The 24,863-nt window shown below is 36.4% G+C and overlaps 1 protein-coding gene across 3 annotated transcripts in view; it reads left to right on the top strand.

The window, feature by feature from the left end:
- Positions 1–24,863, top strand: part of IFT88 (intraflagellar transport 88) — a 156,565-nt gene that overhangs the window by 106,528 nt on the left and 25,174 nt on the right. For all 3 annotated transcript variants that reach the window (XM_037527358.2, XM_037527361.2, XM_054701801.1), the window contains 2 exons: positions 3,382–3,488; positions 13,573–13,639. In XM_037527358.2, the coding sequence (XP_037383255.1) occupies positions 3,382–3,488; positions 13,573–13,639 (174 nt within the window). The remainder of the gene's footprint in view (positions 1–3,381; positions 3,489–13,572; positions 13,640–24,863) is intronic.

Below are 24,863 nucleotides of genomic sequence, written 5' to 3'. Positions count from 1 at the left end.
TATGGTGAGGGAGGGGCGGGGAAAGGAAGGACTAGAGTCAAAATAAGGGGAGAGGTGCAATTGTATGGGGAATATAACCAAAATGAAAATGCATACATTGTGCAAAGATGAAAAAAGATGTAAGAATTATATAAAATAAAATATTTAAATTAAAAAAAAAGTTCTTCCTCTGTTACTCTTTTTCTCTTGCTTACACTGCTAGGCTATCCATTGTTCTTATACTGTCTTTTCTCATGGAATTGGGTAATTTTCAAAGTATTTCTTTTTTTTTTTTCTATTCTTATCTCTCTTTCTTCTTCCTCCTGAATTCTTTGTGCATTCTCATTCTCAAGTTCTCTGATTCATTCTTCCATGTGGAGATCTATTCTTCCATAGCTTTCTCCAGGATTTTTCACTTCCTATGTTTGCCTTTTTACATCATGCAACTCCATTATTCTCATATTTGAAGTTTCAGTTTTGATCATCCTTCATTAATTTTGTTTCTCAGGACAGTCATTTGTTTTTCCAAGCTTTTTTTCCATTTGTTTGACTTTCTTTTTCATGACAGTTTTGAATTCTGTATCTTATAAGAAGAAAAGATCTTCCATTCCCTTGTGGATGATGTCTGGAGATTTCTTCTTTCTATGTGGTACAGAATTCTCCTGTGGACTCATACCATTTGTGGTCCTTTCCCCATAATTCACTTTATGAAAATTAAAGTGCAGAACTTTACTTTTCTAGTGGATGGTGCTACATGACAAAGAGAGCTAATTTGTAACTGCACCTTCAGTGAGTGAAGGGTGTCTTGGAGGGGTCTGTCACTCATGGGGAGTGCTGTGCACTGGTGTTGGCTTGACTCATGCCCATGTCCATGCTGCTGGCCCTTTTTTCCTAAAGTTAGACCCACATCTATAGTTTGCAGGATGGGCTCCTTGGTCAACCCATGTATGCTAATACTTCCTCACTATATCTACTTCAGCTCCCAGGAGAATTTGGTGGAGTGAGCTATGTCTTTCTGGGCTTTGTTTTTTTTCTCTGGGAGCCCCCATCTGCCTGACTTCTCACAGCACTCACTCCCATATCTTTCATGGCTAGATCCTCAACACTCAGCTTTGCCTAGTCCAGGCACAAATCTGAACTGCAGTTTCCACCCTGACAACCACTTCTCTGACCACTTACCTTTTGTACACTTACAAAGAAATTTCTCCACAACCTTTCTTGGTCAGCATTTGTCCTTGGTGGCTGTGAAGTACTCCAGTTTTGCCCCGGCATCACAGGGTTCTCTGGATTTAGTGCCTATCCAGACTTCTCAGTATATTCTTCCTGAAGCTAAGCAGGAACTTCACTCTAGCTCCATCTTCCCTCCAGCACCTAATATTACCTTAATTTTAAAATGTTATATTGATTTATTGCCTATTTCTCTTTTATAAAGAAAAAATTTATTTATTCCCAGTGTTGTTATATGTGAATTTGATACAGTTTAAAATAATAATGTCAAGTATTATGGCAATAACAACAAAATCAGGATGAAGAAACAAAATACCCATATTCATAAGCAGCTTATTCCTACTTAACTCTATATTTGTCACTTAATAACCTTGAGGCTTGTGGAAAGAGAAAAATTACAATTAGTTGTGTAACCTTTACTTAATATGAGAAAATAAAATATAACTCCTTAGGAAGAAGAATAAATTTTTGTTTTTCACTCATGTTTAAACAGTGGAAAGATATTATATTATTGAAAAGTATAGTATCTACTTGCTTTTATCCTTTAATGACAGTAAACACAAAACAATGCATTTCAAGTTAGTGAAAGCAAATCTTTTCTGAGCCAGGTTTTCTATTGGCTCTTGTTAATGTTTTTCCAAATTTGTCTTATGTAAAAGTTCAAGAGCATATTACTCAGAGTTTTGGCTTTTGGTAGTAGCTTGGATTTTCAATGCTGATTAGAAGTAGATTTACTAACTTAAAGCATTAGTTTACAAATGCCAGTTTGGAAACAGCCTACTTGGGAATTACCTGTAAAACTTTTAAAGAGTACTTTCACTTAGCTATATAGGAGACAAAAAGATGTAATTTTTCCTATCTTTAAAAAAGCTTTTTCTGTGATTCTTAATTACATTAGGGAATCATATTAAGGCTTTCAAGGTTCAATGAGAGATAGCAGTGATTGATAACTTTCTGTGAAAATGGACCCAACAAATTTGATTAGCAAATTTGACTAGCAAAAGTTTTTCAACCCGGGTATCATTAATATTTGAGAACAAGTAATTATGTGTTGTTGGAGGCCATCCTGTGGATGTTAGAATGTTTTAGCAGTGTCCTTGGCCTCTATCCACTGGATATTAGTAGCATTCCTCCCCCATAGCTCCCTTATGGAAAATAAAAATGTCCCCAGACATTGCCAAATTTCCCCTGGAGAGCAAAATTGCTGCCAATTGAGACCACTGCAGTAACCATAGCATCTCTGTACTGCTTCAGGAAAGCAAGTATCTCCAACAGACCAGATTGGGCCTGGATAATTTCCAAAACAAATGTAACCAATAGTCTTCCTTAACTCTTGCTATAGAAAAAATATTTGTACCTATGGAATGTCTCATTTTAAGCAAAGTAGTTCTCTGGTGACCCAACAAGATAATTTAGTTTAAGACTAAATTATCCTTTAGTCTTAAACTAAATTATCTTCAACAATCAATAATTAACTTGCTTTTGTAGTTTATAAATGTCATACTAAATGTCAGAGGACATCTTGCGAAAATAATGATTTTTATTTAGCATGAAATATTCCTAAGCCACTCTTTGTAAGAATGAGTAGATAAGAGAAATATTCTGCATTATTTGTAGAAAATACAAATTACTTTCCTAAGAATTATTAAGACAGATGTATACATACATTATATAGTAATATGTGAGACTTTTAATTACTTTAGTACTGTTACTTTTACACTGTCATGAACTTGTCATTTATTTACAAATTCTTATGAAGTGATAATTATGTTGATACATAGCATTATTCTAACATTGTGGTTATAGCAGAAAACAAAACAAATGAAAAACCTTAATTTCATGGGGCTTGGATTCTAGTGTGAATAAAGACAAATACATAGTTTTTCAGTAGTGTATGTGCTATAAAAGAAAAATAGGTAAAGAATTAAAGAATATGAGAAAGACTGACTATAGAGTGTCTCACATGAGGGCAGAACAAGTAGAAAGTCCTTTTAAAGCTCTTTTCAAGGAAGTCAGTTCTCAAAGGACAGAGGATATAAAGCATTGTTATTTTTCAAGAGAAAAACAAACACTATTTGTGAGCATCCTACCTGTGTCCTGAAAAACTGAGATTATAACTAATAAATTCCAATACTGTATATAACTAATTTTCTAAATATATTTCTCACAATTTAGGTCTGCGTTTCTTGGTTCGTCTCTGCACAGATATTGGATTAAAAGAAGTTCAAGAATATGCAACAAAACTCAAGAGATTGGAAAAAATGAAAGAAATAAGGGAACAGGTATCTCATATGGGCCGAAAACTTCTATCTGTGAATTTTCAAAATGTCAGCCTTCTGTAGCTCAACTGAGTGATATTCAGGGCTTGTGCTAGTAAAAGAAAGTTGATTTTTTTTTTTCTGCTCTAGTATAAAAGAAAGAATAGCTGCAGTTCTAGTTTTAAGATAACATTCTATCAAAAGTGAGTTCTTAATAGGAGAGAATACATTAGATTCAGTGTAGTCTTAGTGAATAGCTATTAACAGATAACTTTCCCAATACAAGATAACATATTTTTTGGACTTTGTAGATTTAGTTGAAGTCCTATGGCCTGAGAGGGAATTGGTTGTATACAATAGTACTTTTTCTTTTAAACCATTGCATTATGTAGTGGAGTATAGCTCTGAGAATAATAATATACATGGAAGCATTTTAAGTATATTTATTTCAATGTTTCATTCAGTATGTGAAATAACTATTCTTGTTTCTACTTTTTAAAAATTTTTATTCGAGTAACATTATATAGCGTTATATAAGTATCAGCTGTGCATCATTATAAATCAACATTTGTATATGCTGTTTTTACTTCTTTAAAAGATAAGCTCTCCTAAGTATAAGCCTAGAATATTTAAAAATTTAACATGATTTTTGAGTATCCACCTTTTACAGAAAGAGAATATATTCTTAAAATTAAAACTTTGTTAAGAACTTATCTTGGATATAAAGAAAATCTAAACTCCATATTTGCTTTCAGAATTTGGTTTATCTTATTATTTTAAGATGTTATCTCATTATATTCTCTGTTTAAAGTATCAGTTGTAAAAGGATTAAGAGCTTGGCATAGATTTTTTACCTTAAAAAGCCTATAAAATATCAAAGTGTGGTATTAAAATGCCTTGCTAGAGTATATAGTTAAAGCCTGCTGTGAAGACCAGTTTAATACCATGTACCAATTAGTAAAATTAAATTCAGTGACCTGTGTGAAAGCTTATAAAATGTAAATTGATATAAGTGGAAGTTTAAGTTGTCATAATTGTCATCATAATCACCATTAAATTTGTTTCATTAAGAAGAATTTAAAAAGAAGTATATGTTTAAAACCAAAAACATTCTTTGAAATTCAAAATCAGTTTTTGCATAAAGTTCCCTAGTGTAGACGTATGGAATTCATGTGGAGTCAAATTTATAAGTCTTCTTAAGTTCAAACATCAGTAGTTTTAAGTTACTTATACTAAACAACTATAAATAATGGATCATGTGTAATATATTTCGTGCAACTTATAACCTTAAGTGGAAAGATTGGTATGTGCATGGCAGTCTCTGATTTAGTACAGTTCCAGTGTTGACCCTCTCAAACAATGAGGAGTAGCCTTCTGATACTCTGGGAAATTTCCTTGCAGCTAGTTCACAAGATATCTTAACTCAAACATTGATGCCAAGGATTCTTGGAAAATGAGCTTGAGCTGTCAAGACCAAAACTTTCTCCCTGTAAAGGGTTTCAGAATTATTGATAATTTATAACTTAATTTTTCCATTGACTTAAGTCGTGTCTCAGTTGAACATTTACAGACATCATTCTCTCCTTGAACTTTACAGTACTTGTGACCCACCTTTACATTTGTTTCTTTCTTCCTTTGACTTGTCCTCTTCCCTTATTCTCTTTATATATTGTAAAATTCTTTTTTCATCTGATGGCTATGGAATAATACTCATATGGAACAATGAATTTTACTATTTTAAATGAATATATGAATGTCATTGAAACTGCTTTTCCTTTCTAATTACTACTCAGCCTTTTGTTGCTTCTTCCACCAAAAGATTTCTATATTTCATTGAATATAAGTCAACTTTTATGTTCTCTCATAGATCTGATCCTCAATCCTTATATTGTACTTACTATAATAATTCCCTAATGGTTTAATTAAGAATCATAAACTCTTATGAATTACCATTGATGCATATTATCCAATGTTTATCTTGCTTATTTACCCAAATTATTAATGTCTGACTGCTTGAGCAATGCTTCTTTTAGTAATATCTTATCTCTGCTTTCATTGTAATCTGTATAATACCCAATGTCATTTAGATACTGGTTTCATTATATCTTCTCCTTAATATATTTTCCTCAAAGGTTATTATTCCTTAATATTTCCTTGAGTTAAAGGCATAGTCCTCATCCATGAAGGACTATCTTTTCATTATCTTTGAAATCGGTTTCTCCATTATTTTTAGTATTCTTTATTAAATCCTAAATCAATAAACATTTTAACATTTTCTTTATGCTTTTTAATTTATGTTCTGCTTTATGGAGGGAGAAACTAATGAGAGGGGGCAGCTCGTAAGAAGAAAAGAGACTTACAGAGAAAGAATTTTCATATATCTTACAGCCAGCCTCTCAGTTAATTGTTATATGTCCCATTCCAACTTGTCTTTCTTAGATTGTGAGCCCATGGGGCAGGGCATTCTGTTTCCTGGTTTGTGTAGTGCACTATTAGTTATGAAAAAAATATATAATAAATAAACTTCTGAATTAAGGATGCTCTCCTTTTCTAAATTTGAACTTAAAAGTTCTTGTTACATTTTCTGTGTGTCTCTTATTTAGAATCTGTCCCAGTGCAAAAATTTAACATTTTTCCAATGTAATTAGAATTTCTTCATAAAATCATTGTCAATGCCTGCATAATACCTCATTGTACAAATATGTCTAGATATCTTTCAACATTTCCTCATTATTATATAGTCAAATGTTCTTTTCATACTTGGTAACTTTCTATGATCAGGCTAATTTTCAGGTGTTTCTAAAGCTCTATTGCCCTCTATTGTAATTTGTAGGAGACCTCATCTGTGTTGGGTACCTTGAGACATTTTGTGAAATAGTAATGCAATTCAAAGTAGGGATATCATATATAATCACATCATATCCTTACCTGAAGCTGCTAATTATATATATATATATATATAATTATACATTATATATATAATTGGTTGTGTATATATTATATATAATTATATATAATATTAATTAATATATTATATATATATATAATTGGTCTCCAGTCTTCATTACTTTGTTTCCTGTGGAAGTGCTGATAATGGCAGAAGTTTGACGGTAGAAAGGAAAATGAGAAGTAAAACACCTGGCTGACCTGCTCCTGAATCATGTTGACAGTATTTATGTTTCCGGATCCAGTTTTCTCTTTAACTGTACTTTATTATATCAGCTTAACTGGACATTAATAATAATAGTAGCTAACATTTATTGAGTGCATGAGATGGGTTGACTATGTTCTGAGCACTTTAGATGCATTAACTAATTTAATCATTGCGCTAATCCTATGATGTTGGCTTTGGCTTTATTATTACTGTTTTTTTATGGATGAGAAAACTGAGGCCCATAATAGCTAAGTAACTTTCCCCAGGTCACAGAGTTATTTGGGGCGGCACTAAGGCTCAAATTCAGACAGCCTGGCTATTTCAGGCTACTCACTACTATCCTTATTACCATAAGAATTTTAGAGAAAAATGATGATGTAAGTAATTATTTTTCAGTTATAGTCCTTCCTCATACTGCATCCAGAAAAGTTGGTAACTCATACTGTGAATTGAATTAAAATGTACTTTGTCATCAGTTCGCCATAATTCATTTAGGAGTTAGGGTCTCAAGAATGATCAGTGAGCCAGTAAAATCAAAAAATCATCTGGGCCCCTCTTAGAATTAAAAATTCTTGGGCCCTAAGACATACCTATCCAAATTCTGCCCCAGAATTAACATCTTTGGGTATGAAAGTCCAAAAATCTATTTATGTGTTTTTTAAAACATATTCTCCAAATAATTTTTATGGTCACTAAAGCTTGAGAATGGTCTAGTTTATATTCCCAAAGAGTCACTTTGCAGATGATCAAATTACATCTCAGGATATAGAATCTGATTTAAGAGGTGGGAAAATTATACATAAAATAAACCAGGCCATGGATTTTTAAAAGTTGTTTTAAAATGGGAAATGATTTGTGTAGACTTAATGAAGAAAGATAAATTGATTCTGATTTATGTGAGTCAGGGTAATGAACCTATAACTCATACTTTCAGATGTTAAAGCTTAAAGTTTATTTGCAGAGACCAATTTTTCATTCTCTTTAGGGAACTAAGTTGGAGAGAAGACTGTTACCCACTTTGTGCTTGGGTGTCCACATTTCTAAGAAGAAACCTTTGCACATTGTGTATTCATTAGTGCCAGCAGTAACCAAGTCTAGGCACAGGAGTGTTGACCAGGCAAGAAAGACTCACTCTTTGATGTCTGGATGCTCTGATCCCAGAGCAGTGTGATTTGGCTCCTGAATCCTGTGAGCACCTTAGCAATACTGTTTTTTAAGAGATGTTTTGCACTTCTTTTCACTGAACACAGAAATTATTAAGTGCAAGAATTCTCTCAGACTTAACTTTATGTCTGGAAAAGACAAAATGGAAAAAGCAGGTATTTGATGACTGAATATTTTAAATATGAAAAGAAAGAGAAAAATATCAGCCCAATTACCAAAGATTAGAGAGCAGAAAGAAACCATGAAGAAGGGAAGGAAAAAAAGATGAAGCAATAACTTACAAAATGCAGTAAGTTTTAATTGCTAATACAAAAAGGAAGTATTCATAATTCACTCCATTTTTAAAAAACAAATTTCTTATTTTTTAAATTATTCAAATAAAGAAATGCTAAATTGACAAAATATCATATGACAATCAAAACTGATACAAAATGTAGTTGGTAGTTATTTCCAGATGTCCAGTTAGTACCAAAAAATAATAACAATTAGTTGAGCAGAACCCCTTTTGATTATATTTCTTTAAAAGAAAGAGTCAGTATTAAAATCTCATAACAGCATGGTTTTAAAATTGTAAGGAAAAAATGCAGTTCATAAAATTTATATATGTAATGAAAGAATATCTTGTGCACTTATTCATGATTGCATTTACAAAGTTGAACAAATATGGAAAAGAACATACATCCCTAATAACAATGTGATTTGGGCATTGACTACATTTTCCAGTGGGAAGATTACTAAATCATTTTTATTAAAGACTTAATTTCAGTGTTTTCATGCATTGATTGCCTTGTATTAATTGATTAGTTCATCCATTCATGGGGCATTTATTGTGATCTGCCATTGTTGAAGGTATGGCAATGTGTAAGGACTGCCCTCAGTGCTGAGGTGCTCAAAGGAAGACAGGTTACTCTGCAGGTTCAACTGGCAATGAGGGAGACAGAGGTTCAGACTGAGAGTTTGGAGGAGATGTGAATGGAGTTTGGTATGGAGAGGAAAAAGTATGAGTAGAGGTTTGAAAGCAAGAAAATGCTATTGTGTTCATGGATTGTTTGGAGTTGAAACCACTAAAAAATGTTTAAATTCTGTTTTCCCTTGAATTAGAAGTCAGAGCCAATCTTTAGAATTCTTAAGTAGGAAACAAGTTACTGCTCCTTGTCCTACTAGACAAAAACCTTATTCTTATGGAAGGGAAGCATGGTACATGGTGATCATAGCCTGGACTTTTCTCCTGACTCGACCTCTAGTCTACTCTGTGACCCAGTCAAGAACTGTAAAATGAAGTTATTTCTCAAATTGTGAAGGTCCTTTTTTCCCAGTCTGATGTTACTAGAAAAATAGCCCTGCGCTTAAATGTCAGAAATATCAAATCAATGTCAAAGTTTGTGAACCTTCCCCCTTAAGTTCTGTATTTACCTCTTCAAGGACAGGTGACAGGTTGTGGGCTGGCAGTGCCTTCAGACCACACTTTGATTAGCATTACTATAGGTGATCTATAAGGATACAGCAGCATTTTAAGTCTATGATCTTATTCCAATTCCAGAAAAATAGAGTATGACATTTACTATCTTGTATTCATCTTAAAGAGTAGGTTTAAAGGAAAAAAAAATTTCTCTCAATATTTGTTTAATTTGTTCCATTTTATTTATATCTACTTTGTTCCTCTGTGTGCTACCTTTTTTTCCCCCCAAAATGGGATTGGCATCATGTCTTTTTTAGAATAGGAATGCCATATTTTTTTCATAGTATTTAAAAAAATAAATATTTCTTTAAAAATTCAGGCAGATGACTTATAAATATTTGAATTTAAATAAAAATATATGAGAGGGGGCCTCCCCGGTGGCGCAGCGGTTGAGCGCTGGGTTGCGAAGCTGCGCGCGGCCTCTGCGGCGCCGGTACGATCCCGGCTGCTCCCGGCCACCAGAGGAGGGTCCCACATGGCGCGCAGACCTCTCCTGCCGCCCGCTGCTCCCCTCAGCAGTGTGCTTCGGTCCTTCTGCCTGCTCTGCTCCCCGCTCTGGCTCTGGTGAATTCTCTCACCCTCCCGCGCTTCTGACTGTACCCAGTGCATGTATAAACAAAACAAACAAACAAACCAGCAAACAAATAAATAAAGCATGCCTCTATAAAAAAAAAAAATATGAGAGGATTCGCCAGAGATAGATGAGGAGCAGAGCAGGCAGAACTATTGAAATCCACTGCTGAGGGGAGCAGCGGGCGAGACAGGAGAGGTCTGCTGCGCCATGTGGGTCAGCTCCTGGCAAGCTGAGGAAGGTACTCGTACTGAGGTTCAGCACAAAATAAAGCATTTCATGTCTTTAAAAAATAAGAAGAAGAAAGAAAGAAAAATATATAAAGAAAAAAATGAAAAATCTTCCTACCACTTAGGAATCACTTACTAGTACTTTGGTATTACCTTTTTACCAATAAATCAAGTATATACCAATACATATATATTTTAAATGGGACTTTTTTTAAAAAAAATGGAATTTTTAGCAAAATAATATAGACAACTTACCATGGCAGTACAAATCTTTTCTTTCTTCTTTTTTTTTTTTTTTTTTTTGGTACTCATTTTGTTATATGGCTGTTTCCTTTAAGAACCATTTTGGTTAATCATTGTTTCAATACTTCCTCTCTTATCTACCATCAGGTCTTGTCTCACCATTCCAAAGTGATTGTGAATGCCTGTGAACTTTACTAAATATTAAAACTCTGACTAGATGGAATCAGTATTTTTCCTATTGAAATGCTCATATACCACATTTGAGAACATCTATGACCATATTTAGCAAACATTTATTGTCTTCCTACACTATCCTTTGAACTGTGCTAGGTCTTAGATGGGTAATGTTCAGGTATGTGCATGTAAGCTAGGAAATGTAGTGTAGTGGCAGAGAGCCCCAGACAGCATCTTTGTCCTGTAAACCCTGAGGACATCAGAGCTGCCTTGCTGGAGGCTTTTACTGTAGGGAGTGAAGCTTCAGCTTCACCTTTGTATTGGCCTTTTTAAAGTAAAATTTTACTGATGTACCTATTTTATTTTCATAGTTTTATATTCTCTTTCTCCATCAGGTTCCCCCCAAATGTGCAAGGTTCAGGCCCCATAAAATCTGGATCTGCCCAACTGTTATCCACTTTCATCCCAGCTGAAAATATACAATAAGTCATCTACACTTGAGCTCACTTTAGTCTTAACCTTGACTCTTTCCATTCATGCAGCTGAAATTACCTTGCTAAGAATCACCTTTATGCTAATAAATATAATGGACATTTAAAAAGTTTTATTTTGCCTGACAGGGCAGCAGCTGTGTTATGACCTGTGTGACACAGCCCCTCTCCCGGGTTCCTGTTGTTCCACAGGGTTTTGCTGAGGCCGCCAAGGCCACCTGACCACATAGAGGGAAGCCCAGTTACCAGGCTAAGTGTGGAATACACTGGCCTCTGTGCCTGTACCTAGCACCTCATTGCCTGAGGGATTGCTGCTTGCAGTGACTCTGTCCTTTGAGGGCTTTACTTTGCATCATCTAAGGTAGAATCAGATCATAATTGAAAACGATAAAGCTACCATAGTATAAAATATATGAAAGATGAAACGGTAACTGAGTCTTGATAGTTCATATTCCTTTGAACTTAGAATCTTATCAAACTCTGTTTTTGATAAACGTTTTGGTTTTGCTTTTGAAACTGTCACCTCTGTAACCTCCAAACAAAAATAATTTCTACTGTTTATGTAGTGGTTGATATGAAAGATTCATTATGGTGGCTTAAATTGATTTTTCAGTGGTAGACAGGTATTCAGTGGGAAGAGGATAAATAAAACCACATCCTCCTCCCACAGGAGAGTAATGAAAAAGAAAGATAAGCAAGCAGGGTATGACCAGTGGGTGCATACTAAATGAGAATCCTCTGGGGATACCCAGGTCTTCTGCCAGAGGAAACAAAAGTGGAGCAGAGCCTTCAAGGAGAACTGGGAACTGGGAAGAAGATGAGAAAGGGCATGGAAGACAAAGGAAATTCCATGGAGGGCATTCCATGGCACATCCAAGAAAAGCAGGCTGCAGTCAGTTTCCAAACGTGAACAGGACAGAATGTGGTGTGTTGGAAATGTGCTCACGTGGGGCATGGGTGAGGACACCAAGGCAGCCGTGGAGATTCCCAGACACTGACACTGCTCGCATACTTGCGTGATTTATCTCTAGCAGACCACAGCGTCCTGGAAATAGGAGAAGAAAAGAGGAGTCATTGAGTCAGGCAGGTTTTAGGTTTCTCTTGGTAGTAAAGCAAAAAGACAAGAGGTCGAGCAAGGGAGTTAGAAGTCCTGATGTGAATATACTTAGAGCGGTGGGATGATTCTAGGCTAGGAAAAAAAAAAAATGATTTAAGGGGAATATTAGGAAGAGATGGGTGACAGCGAAAGGATTTGATCTCTAGATGAAAGCAAGAAATAAGAATAAATGGGATAAAGAATACAGTAATCATAAAAAATGCTCTCTTTCCTAAATTGTCCTAAACTTGTAGTTACTTAAGTAGTATGCATTGTCATTTCTCACATTTGATCTGAGAAAATTTCCAGCTACATGGGCATTTGTCTTTATGAGTTTAATTATTTTAGCATTGTATGTATAGGTCTTTATGCTGGAAATTATTTATGGATAGATGAAAACTAATTTTTGATTAAAAAAATCCTAATTATGGATGTGTAACTATTTTGTTACATCATTTTTAGATTTTCCTTTGGTTTTGAAGGGAAAAGGATAGATGGGGTTTTAAGAAAGCTGTTTTTCTTTTTTTCTTCCTAATAGAAAAAATTTGAGCATGTTTACATATATTTGAATGTCCTAAGTTTTAGGAAAATGTTTCATTTTACAGAAGTAAGTCTTGAATTATTGAAAGGAAGTGATTTTCTTCCTAGCACACCATAGCCTCAACAATAATCTGATTATATATATCAAGAGTTGTCAGGGTTGAGAATATAAGTAGTTTGACCTTTGAATTAAATATGAAATTATGTTCATATTATCAAACACCTAAATAAGATTAAGAAATTTTAATTCAGTTGTTAATATTTAACAAAAGCTGTTTTTGTTCACTAACTACTCTATATCCCTAAACAAACCATTATACATATGAGAATCTGGTAGTATGACTTGAGGTGATTCCATAATAAGGCAAAAATGATAACATTTAGGCAAAATACAAATTACTACAAAATGTAAAAAATAGTGTCACATCTAGGAGCTTTTTCTTATATTTTTATCTAAGACTGTTAAATAGATGCTAGGTATGTTGTGATTATTAATGGTGTCTTTATTGTAGAGTTGAATTAATTTACTGTTTTCTCCCTGATACAACTCTGGTCTGACCACTATAGAGTAGGATTAATGCAGGAAATAATTCTTTTGTAAAGTTCCTTCTACTCTTCCTCCTCCGCGCGGCACGCGCACACACACACACACACACACACACACACACACACACCCTTAAGAAATAGTAGTTTCACCGTTCAACTATAATTTTTAAGATCTGAGCACATCAAGAAAATGTTTGGTTTTTTAGTTATTTGTATAAGCAAAGATTACCCTGCACTTTTAAATGTAATTGCTGCTGGAGGATTTAATAAGGACTAATTACCCAGCTTGTTAGAGGACAAATTTTGAACTCCTTGCTTACAAAAGTTTAATTTGAACCTAGAGTTACACAGTAATTTTAATTTAAAAATTAATGTTTAGTTATATTCAACTTTGAAGGAATGTCACTTAATCTTTTAAAAACATCTTCTTCTTGCCCTAGCGTATAAAGTCTGGCAGAGATGGCAGTGGGGGTTCCCGCAGCAAAAGAGAGGGGAGTGCTGGCAGTGGTAAGTGTTGCCTGTTACCTGGAAATACTGGATTTGACATGTTTCCAGTACATGTACTTCTCGAAACATCTTAAAATAATACAAAAATGCCTTTTATCTCTTTGTTTTATACACAATAACCTCATTTTTTCTAATTGTTTTATAAGTGGTTAACCTGATATGTAAACTGAGTGTTTATAAATGTTAGTGGATTTTAGTTCTTAAATAACAATACCTGTGTCTGCTAATTAATGAATAAGTTCCCTTTGGATACATTGTCATAGTTGTCATAGGTGTCCATTACATTTTAAGGAAGTACCATGAGAAGTTAGATGGTCTAATTGAATGTTGATAGTCCCAAATCTTTAGTCTCACATTTAGTATCAAAATAATGCCAACCTGTGAATTAGGACATAAGGATCTAGTTCCAGTTTTCATCATGATAGCCTTGTCTTTGGACCTAACACACACATGCTATATGTGGCTTTAGTAGATTTCTGAAGTTCTTTGCATCTCTAAATTTCTTGACTTGAGACTGCTTGTGACATTATTCAGTAAGATTTTTTTAAGTTTTCCTTTCCTTTTCCCCCATAAACAGATCCTGCCTTCTTTCTCTACCTCAGGAGGTAGTGCAAGTTAAACTTAGTAGAAATTTTATGGTTTTTAAAGAAACTAATTGGAAAAATAAATGCTGTATCAGAATCTAAAAATATACCTATGTTCTCCATATCATTTCTTAGCACTATTTATAGATATGACCAGGCCCAAGCAACTACCCATCCGCATCCTGTCATAGCTGTTCGGGACCTAAGAGGGCAAAAGAAACCCTGACCCTTAATTTAGGCGGGGCCTTCCTTGGATCCGCTCGCAGACTTGCAGCGCGTGTATACTAGTGGCCACACACCTTGCTAAGTGCCAAGGCCTTAGGAATGGGTAAGATGTGTCCCTGTGCTCAAGGGAATGAGATTCTAATTAGAAAGACACATAGTCTAATGCTGCTGAGAATGCTTCATGATAGGAAAATGATAGAAACTGCATCTGGGACAGATTCTTTCTTGAATTCAGAGGTCTTCTTTGCCAAGTATGTTTAGGCAGTTGTGATCATTGGTGGCATCTATGAACGGGTCTGGTGAGACAGCTTAATTCTCTAAGGACCATTGGACTTCTCCAACTGAGCCTCTTGGTCCTTCTTTTAGCCCTTTGATTAAAGGAGCCATTATCCAAAGCTTGAGAAATTAGTAGAAGCCAAATTGAATCTGAGTGTGTCAAGGACAACACTTCAAGGAGTGATTGTTTCATATCTCCTCTGCCTTCCATGGATGGGCAGACTCTGGTGTCTCCTTACTATCCCCAGCCCTCATACATCTCCTCACTCTGCCACTCCCCTCCTCTAACCACGTGCTTTAATATTTTCATTAGCTATCTAGTCTTTGGATTTGACTGAGTCCTGAGTCTGAGAGATCTGTCCCAACAGTACTCCATAAACCAGAGGCAGCTCTACAGACCCACAACCCCTAGACAGAATCTCTGGGTCCAAGTGTGTTGTAGAATTTAGCATTTTGGGGGCTTTTGATTATGGTGCATTAGTCATGTATCATGTAATACTCATGGGGAGCACCTTCGTGTCAAACATAGCATTATTAATTCAATGAAACATGAATATTCACACTGAAGATAAATAAAGACTTTGATTTTTATGTCCAAGAAGTAAAGTTTTATGCTACCTGAAAACTTGGTTTTCAGACATACTTGGAATTTGAAATTGCAGATGCTGGATAATGGACCCGTATGTATCAAAGTGTTCTTAATGCCCAAGAAGTTAACAGGCGTAGCATTGTGCATCCATTAAAACAAACTCTGGAAGGTTTGCTAGGCTAATTTACTCTTAGGAAGCAGGCAATATATTTTGAATAAGTGTCCTTAAGAAGTATTTGTGTTGAGTAATCCCTAAGAAATTATTAAACATTTATTAAAATTCTAGGAATTAACATTCTCTAAGGATCCTACACTTCCATTTAAAATCTTAAGTCAGGGGCCTCCCTGGTGGCACAGCTCTGTGAAGCTGTCTATAGCCTCCATGGTGCCGGTTCGATTCCCAAACGGCCAGGGAGATTCCCACGTGGCACGACAGACTTCGCCTGTCTCACCCCCTGCTCCCCTCAGCAATGTATTTCAGCCATTTTGCCTGTTCTGTGTCCTGCTCTGTCTCTGGTGGATTCTCTCACCCTCCTGCGCCTCTGGCCTGTACCCAGTGCTTGTGTAAATAAATCAATCTTTAAAAAATAAAAAAATTAAAATCTTAAGTCAGAGTAGCCAACCAATTCCTCCCAAAACATCGGCAAGCTTATGTTAAGTTCTCAGAGCCTTCTCAGTAATTCCCAAACTTAGGGACTGTTTCATGTTCACCCCTAAACCTGAGTCTTGAGTTACCCACATGTCTTTACTTTGAAAATCTGCTTCTGAAACATCAGGGCTTCCTCAGAAGATACTAGCACATGCCCTGAGGACTATTGTAAATAGGTTGGCACTGGACTGGAGCCCAGGGGACAGTGTCCAGAGTCTCACGCTAAGCAAACCCCAATGTCTGCCTCTCAGAAACATCATCAGGATCAAGGAATGCCTCAGACCCACAAACGGACCAGAGCCTCTGACATGAAATGCTCAGCTTCCCTAGGAGACCTTTCCCTGATTCCCCTGAAATTGTGCTGTGCCTCAGAACAAAATGGTAGTGCTTTGCCTGAACCTGAGATTCTTCCACGGTTAGGGTTAGGTAAATGAAGAACAGACTGATAGAATAGGGAAGATAAGGCTAGCCCAGATCAGAGGCCTGGGTATAGGGAATAAGAGGCCTTTCTGTTAAAAATTCACCTCCTGGTCCTTGCCTTCCCCCACTGCTTTTTTCTTTTTAAATAAATTTTCCTTTCTCTCATCCAGTCCATTTCAATCCAACACAAATAGTCCATTCTAGTGCACAAATAAGCTTTATTCTCACATGAGGGAATTTTGGAGTAGAAACTATGATGGTGAGGCATTTTTACAAGATGGGTTTTATGTTGCTTGGTTCTCTTGGCACAAGTTTAAAGCACTAAACAGTTCCCTCCCAGGGTATTTGCTTGCTTTCTTATTTTCCCCTACCATTTGTTTTGTTGTTCTTTATTTCTTGACACTTTGAGTTACATACTATCCCAGACTTCTTCACTTCATCATGTGAGCCAAGTTTGAATGCCTCTTTTGGTGATCTTGCTGTTTCCACCCTGACATTTCTCCAAGAATCATGTTTTCCCCCTCCTTTACCCACTTCTCAGCACAGGCCACACTGCAAGACTGTTCCTGGCTTTTGAAGTCTGAATAAAGTCTGAGGTGTGAAAATTTCTCAATTTTTTCTTCCCATTGCCTCTGTGGGACCCTCCCCAAAAGCAAGCTGGTAGTATCCTCTGGATCCACCCCCATTCTCGCCAGCATTCTCCCTCCCCACACACAGCAGCACCACTCACTCCATGGAGAGTACACACTTCCCCATTCATCATGCCCCAGTTAGGAGTTCCCAGCACAAGCCTACATAATAAAGTAGCTCTTTCTCATTCATCTTCCACCTCTAACCTATAAAACCTAGAGATGCACATTTACATCTTTACATGGAAATATTTAGCCCTGCTTTCTGGATTAGATTCATAGCTCAGCTAAGAACGATTTCTTATAAATGAGGTTGGCCTTAAGCTCATTTCTGTATAACATGTGAAAATAAATGCACTACCTCTAAGTTGTTTTTAAAAATATTGCCTAAAAGAGGACATAGGGAATTTATATATCAGAATTATTAGTTTATCCTAAGATTTTCAGTACTTTGTTTTCACAGAATCAACATAAAACAAAATGAACTTGTTTTAACTACCTGAAGCAAAATTGTATTACCCTTTTAAGTGCAAAATTTGGGGTTAAGGGTTAGCAGCTCAGTGCGAAATCATCAGTCAATTCAGAAAAAAATCCAGTCACACTGAAAGTCAACTTCCACAGTTGGAGCTAGATTCTTCTAGAGTTCCCAGTCTTGATAATCAGAATATGTGTAGTCTCCACAGATAAACTTGATGAGAAGAATAGTATTCCTGTCTAGTGCATTACTGTATCTAAAAGAGAAAGAAATCCATAGAAATATCTGCTTCTCATGTGTATCTGTCCTCACTTTTATGTGACAGGGGTATTTTGGTTACTAACCTTTCATTTTAATGTTTTTTTTGTTTATGTAACAATGATTTGCTTCATTTTTTACTTTAATTTTTATTATGTCTTGGGGGTGAACTTTTCCTATGAAAATGTATCTCTTAATTTTAATCTCAAAATAATTTCATAATGAAAATTAGTAGGATAATATGACTCAGTGAACAGAAATTCACTTTAAGGTCAACTCTTTGAGAAACATGTCTTTTATAATAAAGTACATTGCAACCCTTTTTTTTAATTTTTAAAAATGAAAGTTTTATTTTAAGATTATAGTCCAAGGATGAGCAAGTTATTTGACTAGAATTCCTTGCCACTGTTGTGCTGGGCCTTAATGGTGACACAAACAGAGTAAGCAAGCAGCTCATACTTGGTGTCTACCACATATAAAGAGACAAAGAATTATTCTAAAGATATGAGATAGAAAAAGAACATGTGAAAACACCTAAACTCAAAGAATCAAATCAGCAAAGTGTAGCTGATCTCCAGGGAGAGCCTATGTATGGAGAAAAAAATAATCCTGAGAGGCCAGAGGGCTTGCAGGCTCTTTCTGCTCAGCAATATCTTTACTATTAGCTTCAGTTCCAAAGAAAGCGTGCTGCTGCCCGAGAAATCTAGAGAGTAATTGTGCAGAACACCTGGTATCTAAGAACTTTGAAGCTTGTCTATACCGTAAAAGAAGTTCATTAGTAAAGAAATACTAGGCGATAACTAACAGCACTCACTGTTACACCAAAGTATTCTCTGTCTCACAGATGAAAAAATTTGTCTGTTAGTCTGCCATGCTGGCCTGCTCTCCTAATGTTACTTATTTTCTAGTATAGTGATTCTCTAATCCTAGGGTTGGCAAACTTTTCCTGTAAAGGATCAGATAGTAGATAGCTGAGGCTCTCCACTGTGTGGCAGAGGCAGCCATAGGTGTTATGTAAATAAACGGGTGTGGCTGGGCTCTCTAAAACTTTGTCTTTGGACACTGAAATTTAAATGTCATATAAATTTCAAGTGTCAGAAAATATTCTTCTTTTGCCTTTCCCCCCACCATTTGAAATTATATAAACTATTCTTAGCTTGCTATATGTGTAAAAACATATTTGTATCAGATTTCGTCCACAGACTGTTTTGTTAATTCCTGCTTTAAGCAAAACTCTCCATGAATATTCTTGGTAATAACTGAAAGGAATTAATCCTTTTAATCAAGGAACTGGCTACAGCTATCTAACCCAATTATACAGCTCATACAATAAGATTTGTAATTGTTAAACTTTTCCTCCTAAAAACTCTGAGCTGTTTATAACTCAACTGCCTGCCAATAACTTACACATAATAACAAAGTGTGTGATATTCTGTGTTCACAGCAGAGCATATGCCTTTCCTCTAACCCTTAGCTTGTTTGAGATCATTGTGTTTAGTTCCTCAGTTGTGGTATTAGTTCAATATCCATGTACCCCCTATTCAAGTCACCACATTCTATATGATCTTGGACAGTTTATTTAACCTTTTTGTCACTATTTCCACATCACTGAAATGGGAGTGAAAAGAGGGTTGTTGAAAGGAGATGAGATAATACGTGGAAAGCACTTCAAACAATGCCTGGACATAGGCAAGCATTTAGTAAGGGTAATTTCTGTTTGACAAAGGAGAAGGTAGCAGTACATGAAGTTCTGTAGTCCACATCTGTATGGTCACCATGAATAGTATCCATATTGGCTTTGCATTTGTGATTCTCAGTGTTCCTACCACTAGAGGGTCATGTTTATATATGCAGATAAACATCGGTAAATGTACTGTTGTATTACAGTAGAGCTTATAAAAGAGATTTTTATAAACAAAAATACTAAAAATTATATATACAAGTGAACATTGGTTTTTAAAGTTACCGGTTTGGAAAACTGAATCTTTATTCCAATTATGCTGCTGTTTATCAAAACACTCATGAAATTCCTCTTTTGAAATTTCCATCAGGGGCAAATTATAAAAGTCCCAGCAAATCCAGTCTAAAAATTATATAGATACGTGTAATACATGTATTTAAATCTGATTAATAAAATACATATTAAGTATGTCTGTGAAAAAGCGTTTATGTAGGGCCTCCCCTGTGGCACAGCAGTTGAACGCTGGGTTGCGAAGCTGCCCACAGCCTCTGCAGCGCCGGTTCGATCCCCGGCCGCCGGGCAAGGGTCCCATGTGGTGCGCAGACCTCTCCTGCCACCCACTGCTCCCCTCAGCAGTGTATTTCGTCAGTCTACCTGTTCTGCTCCCCGCTCTGGCTCTGGTGAATTATCTCACCCTCCTGCACTTCTGACTGTACCCAGTGCTTGTATAAATAAATAAATAAATCTTTAAAAATAAAATCTATTTAAAAAAAAAAGGTTTATGCCTAGAAATTACATACACTTTACAGATATATATGCATAGATTTTGTAAGGATAAATTATGTAACTTTCTTTGAATTCTTTCCAGATGAGCCTGTAAAAAAAAAAAAAAAAGGTTTATGTAATATACACACATGTTCACAAAATGCATATTCTGTAGTACTTTTGTTCCCCACTTTTCCTTCCTATCTTTCTTTCTATAAAAAAGTAAGCATTTAGGCCTCCCCAGTGTCGCAGTGGGTTGAGCGCAGAGCTGTGAAGCTGTCCACAGCCTCTGTGGTGCCAGTTCAATTCCCACACAGCTGGGGAGATGCCCACATGGTGCAACAGACCTCTCCTTTCTCGCCCGCTGCTCTCCTCAGCAGAGTATTTCGATCCTTCTGCCTGTTCTGCTCCCTGCTCTGTCTCTGGTGAATTCTCTCACCCTCCCGCGCCACTGGCCTGTACCCCAGTGCTTGTATAAATAAATAAATAAATCTTAAAAAAAATCATTGCAAAAAATATATTTAAAAAAAAATAAGCTTTTATCCAATTCTTGACCATACTAGGGCGTAATAAATACCAATTCCCTTCCCACTTTCCCTTCTTCCATATCCTTTTTATATGCCAAGTACTGAGCTAACATTAGGATGTAAAATATAATTAGAACGGTAATAAATCAAGTATCTAATTTGCTTATATCTTCACTGATTCCCCTCAAACTCCTTCATCTGTTGCCTATTACAGTAGCTTCAAAGTCAGCTTTTCCAATTTCTTTTAAGTTCATTTATTTTTAAATGTAGTTCTTTTTTTCTTACATCATTGTTAATTTTTGGACTAGATCACTAGTATGGGATTTCTCCCTTCAGGAGTGGTCACCGTCGTTCTTTCACCAACGCACTTATAGTGCCTTGTGCTTTCCCACACTTCTGCCCAGGCTTCCCCCAACCCCACTTAATTCCTCCCTCTTTCTCTCCTGTCCTGGATGCCTCATACCTCTGGTCTGCTTTCAAGGGTTTTTTTTGATCCTTTGTTTGGTTCCTCTGTATTACATGTATAAGTGAAACTGAAACAGGGGTGGAGAAGGCCACAAAAGAGGCCACATAGCCGGAGGCCACATGGAAGGGTGGAAAGGCGACCCACCTGCCCAGGCTGAGACCAGAGAACTGCCAAAAAGCCCCAAAAGGCCAAAAACCAAAACCAGAAGCTATTACCTCACAAAGGACAGTGCCCGATAAGAGGAGAGGTCACTGTCTGTGGGTTCTCACCCGAGCACACAATTGCAGGAGACCTTAGACTCCAGGAATCAATAACCATGGGGTTTATTTTACAAACAGGGGAAACAAAGTGCTCACTGTATCCACAGGTGGCGGCTGCCTCACCCAGGCAGCATCAGTGATGGTCACCACCGGTCACCAGGATTGCTGGACAGCTCTAGCCAGTAGTGATGGCCACTCCTGGTCCCGCAGAGGCCGTGTCAGAGACACCCAGCGTTAACAGCTCTTTGTGAGTTGTTGGGTTACAACAACAACAAACAGCTCTTTAAAACACCAGGCCCAGGGCCATTGGTGCTCCTTCCAGGCAATGTCAGAGACAGGACCCAGGCCCAGTCTGTGACAGAGTCCTTTGGCTTCTCTTCCCTCCTCAGAGGGTGGCTGCTGGATGCTTCTTTTCTTCTTTCTTCAGAGGCTGGAAGGGTCTTCTTTTCTTCAGGGCCTGGCAGCATCTCTTCCTCTCAGCTTCCTCCAACCTTGGCTTATATCCTCTTTCAGGGTGTCCCATCCACAAGTCTTATTGAGCCATTTTTCTATCCTGTGGCTGATTGGACCATTTACCAATCAGCCCATAGCACCTGATTGGTCCATTCTATGACCCAGGAAGTGCACTTTACATAAAAGGGTTCTGAGGAGCAACTGCCATGACTGAATTGTGGTGAGAGGCTGGGTTCTGGCAACAAAAGTCTGATTGGACCATTTAGCACCAGTCAGCTTATAGCTCACACCTGATTGGTCCATTCCACGATCCAGGAAGTACACACCGTTACATAAGAGGTCTCTGAGGAGCAACTGCCACAACTGACTTGTGGTGGAGCAACAGGTTGACAACACCACTGCTCCTGCCAGCTCCCACTGCTGAGACAGCTGGGTTCTGGTAACAAAACCATACAATATTTATCTTTTTCCTTCTGACTTATTTCACTTAACATAGACCCTTCCAACTCTATCCATGCTTCAGATGGCATAAGTTTATCTCTTTTGATCATTGGGCAGTATTCCATATGTGTGCCACATCTTGATCCATTCTTCTCTTTGTGTCATTTCAGTTGTTTCCACATCTTAGATATTGTAAATAGTGCTGCAATAAACATGGGAGTGCAGGTCTCCTTTTGAATTAGTTTTTTTGGGTGCTTTGGGTAGATTTCTAGGAATGGAATTTCTGGATTCATTTTTAAGTGTTTTGAGGAACCTCTGTTCAGATTTCCATAGTGGCTGGATCACTTTACATTCCCACCAGCAGTGTAAGAGGGTTCCTTTCTCACCACATCCTCTCTAATATTATGTTTCTAGCTTTTTTGATAGGGGCAATTTTCACTGGCGTGAGATGGTTTTGATCTGCATTTGTTTTTGATAATAAGTAATGTTGAACATCGTTTCATATACCTGTTGACCATTTGCATTTCTTCTTTGGAGAAGTGCCTTTTTAGCTCTCCTGCCCGTATTTTGACTGGGTTGTTTGTTTTGTTGCATTGTGTGAGCTCTTTGTAAATAATTTATATTAGTCCCTTATCAGTTGTATGGTGTGCAGATAATTTCTCCCATTCAGTTGGGTGTCTCTTTATTTTGGTTACTGTCTCGTTTTTACTTTGATGTAGTTCCCAGTTTATATTCTTATTTGTTTTCCTTACTTCTGGAGGCGAGTCTTCAAAGATGTTTCTGAAGTTTCTGTCATGGAGTGTTTTGCCTATGTTTTCTTCCATATATTTTATGGTTTTGGATCTTATATCTAAGTCTTTAATCCATTTTGAGTTGATTTTTGTATATGTTGTGAGATAGTAGCCTAGTTCCATTCTTTTGCATATGGCAGTCCAATTTTCCCAGCATCATTTATTGAAAAAACTTTCCTCATTCCAGTGTATATTGTTTGATCCTTAGTCTTAGATTAATTGACCATATATGTGTGGTTTTATTTCTGGGCTTTCAGTTAATTTCTACTGGTCTATGTACCTGCTTTTGTTCCAGTTTAAATTATTATGGCTTTGTAGTATAGATTGAAGTATAGTATAGTATAGATTGAAGACTGGAAGTGTAATACCCCCATTCTTCCCCTTTTTAGTCAGGAGAGATTGGCTTTGAGATTTTTATTGGAATTGCATTGAATATGTAAATTGCTTTGGGTAGGATGGCCATTTTGATAATGTTCATTCTTCTGACCCATGAGTAGGGACTGTCTTTCCATTTCTTTATGTTTGTTTCTTTTAACAATGTTTTGTAATTTCCCTTGTACAGATCCTTTACCCCCTCTGTTAGATTTATTTTTTGGTATTTAATTTTTTGTGGTATGATTTTCTTAATTTCTTCCTCTCCAGGCTGAATATTTGCAAGTAGAAAGGCAATTAATTTTGTGTATTGATTTTGTAAACTGCTACTTTACTGAACTGGCTTATTGTTTTAATTAGTTTTTCCATGGATTTTGTTAGCGTTCTTTATATATTAATATATTACATCATCTGCAAATAATAGTAGCTTTACTTCTTTCCCAATTTGGATTCCTTTTATGTCTTTTGTGCTCTTCCCTCCCCTGTTTTCATCCCTCTCCTCCACCCTCCCTTCCAGAATATCTGGTTTATAGTTGCCTGTTAATTTTGTTTTTTAAGTTATTATTATTATTTTTTCCTGATCCCTTATTTGGTTCCCCTGTATTCCTCCTATAAGTGAAACCATCCAATTTTCCTTCTTCCTTCTGGCTTATTTCACTGAGCATAATTCCTTCCTGCTCCATGTGTGTTGCTGTGAATGGAAGATTTCATGCACTTGTTAACAATTATCTTGAGACCCCATATGTGCTCAATCCTGGAGAAGAATCCATGTGCACTTGAGAAAAATGTATATTCTGTTTCTTTTGGGTGTCCTAGAAATGTCTGTTTAGACTATGTGATCTAGATCTTTGTTTAGGGCAGTTGTGTCCTTGTTTGTATTCTGTCTTACTGATTTGTACATTGGTGAGAGTGGGTGTTGAAGTCTTCCTCCGCATACATATTTTCTCCAATGTTTTCAGAATCAATAGTAATTGTCTGATGCACCTTTGTTTGGTGAGTATATATTGCTGAGTGTTATGTCTTCCTGGTGTATTGTTTTCTTGATCATTATATAGTAACCATTCATGTCTCTTTTCACCTTTTTGTAATATAAATAGGATTGTCACTGCCTTACTTTAGGTGTCATTTACTTGTAGAATTGCTTTCCAACCCTTTACTTTCAATCTATGTTTATATTTTGCAATTAGATGTTTCCTGGAAATAGAAGAAAGTTGGATTTGTTTTTTTAATCCAGCCTGCTACTCTGTGTTTTTTTATTGATGAGTTTAGTCCATTTACATTTAGGGTTAACATTGATATATAGGAGTCTGTAGTTGCCATTTTGTCATCATTTCGTAGTTCTTTTCTTTACCTTATTCAGTTT

This window comes from Talpa occidentalis, unplaced genomic scaffold (assembly GCF_014898055.3).
Source record: "Talpa occidentalis isolate TD23 unplaced genomic scaffold, MPIMG_talOcc4v2.1 talOcc4.5, whole genome shotgun sequence".
In the NCBI taxonomy this organism is placed as follows: Eukaryota; Metazoa; Chordata; class Mammalia; order Eulipotyphla; family Talpidae; genus Talpa; species Talpa occidentalis.
Note: the sequence above shows the minus strand (reverse complement) of the source record. Positions and strands in the feature narration are given on the sequence as shown.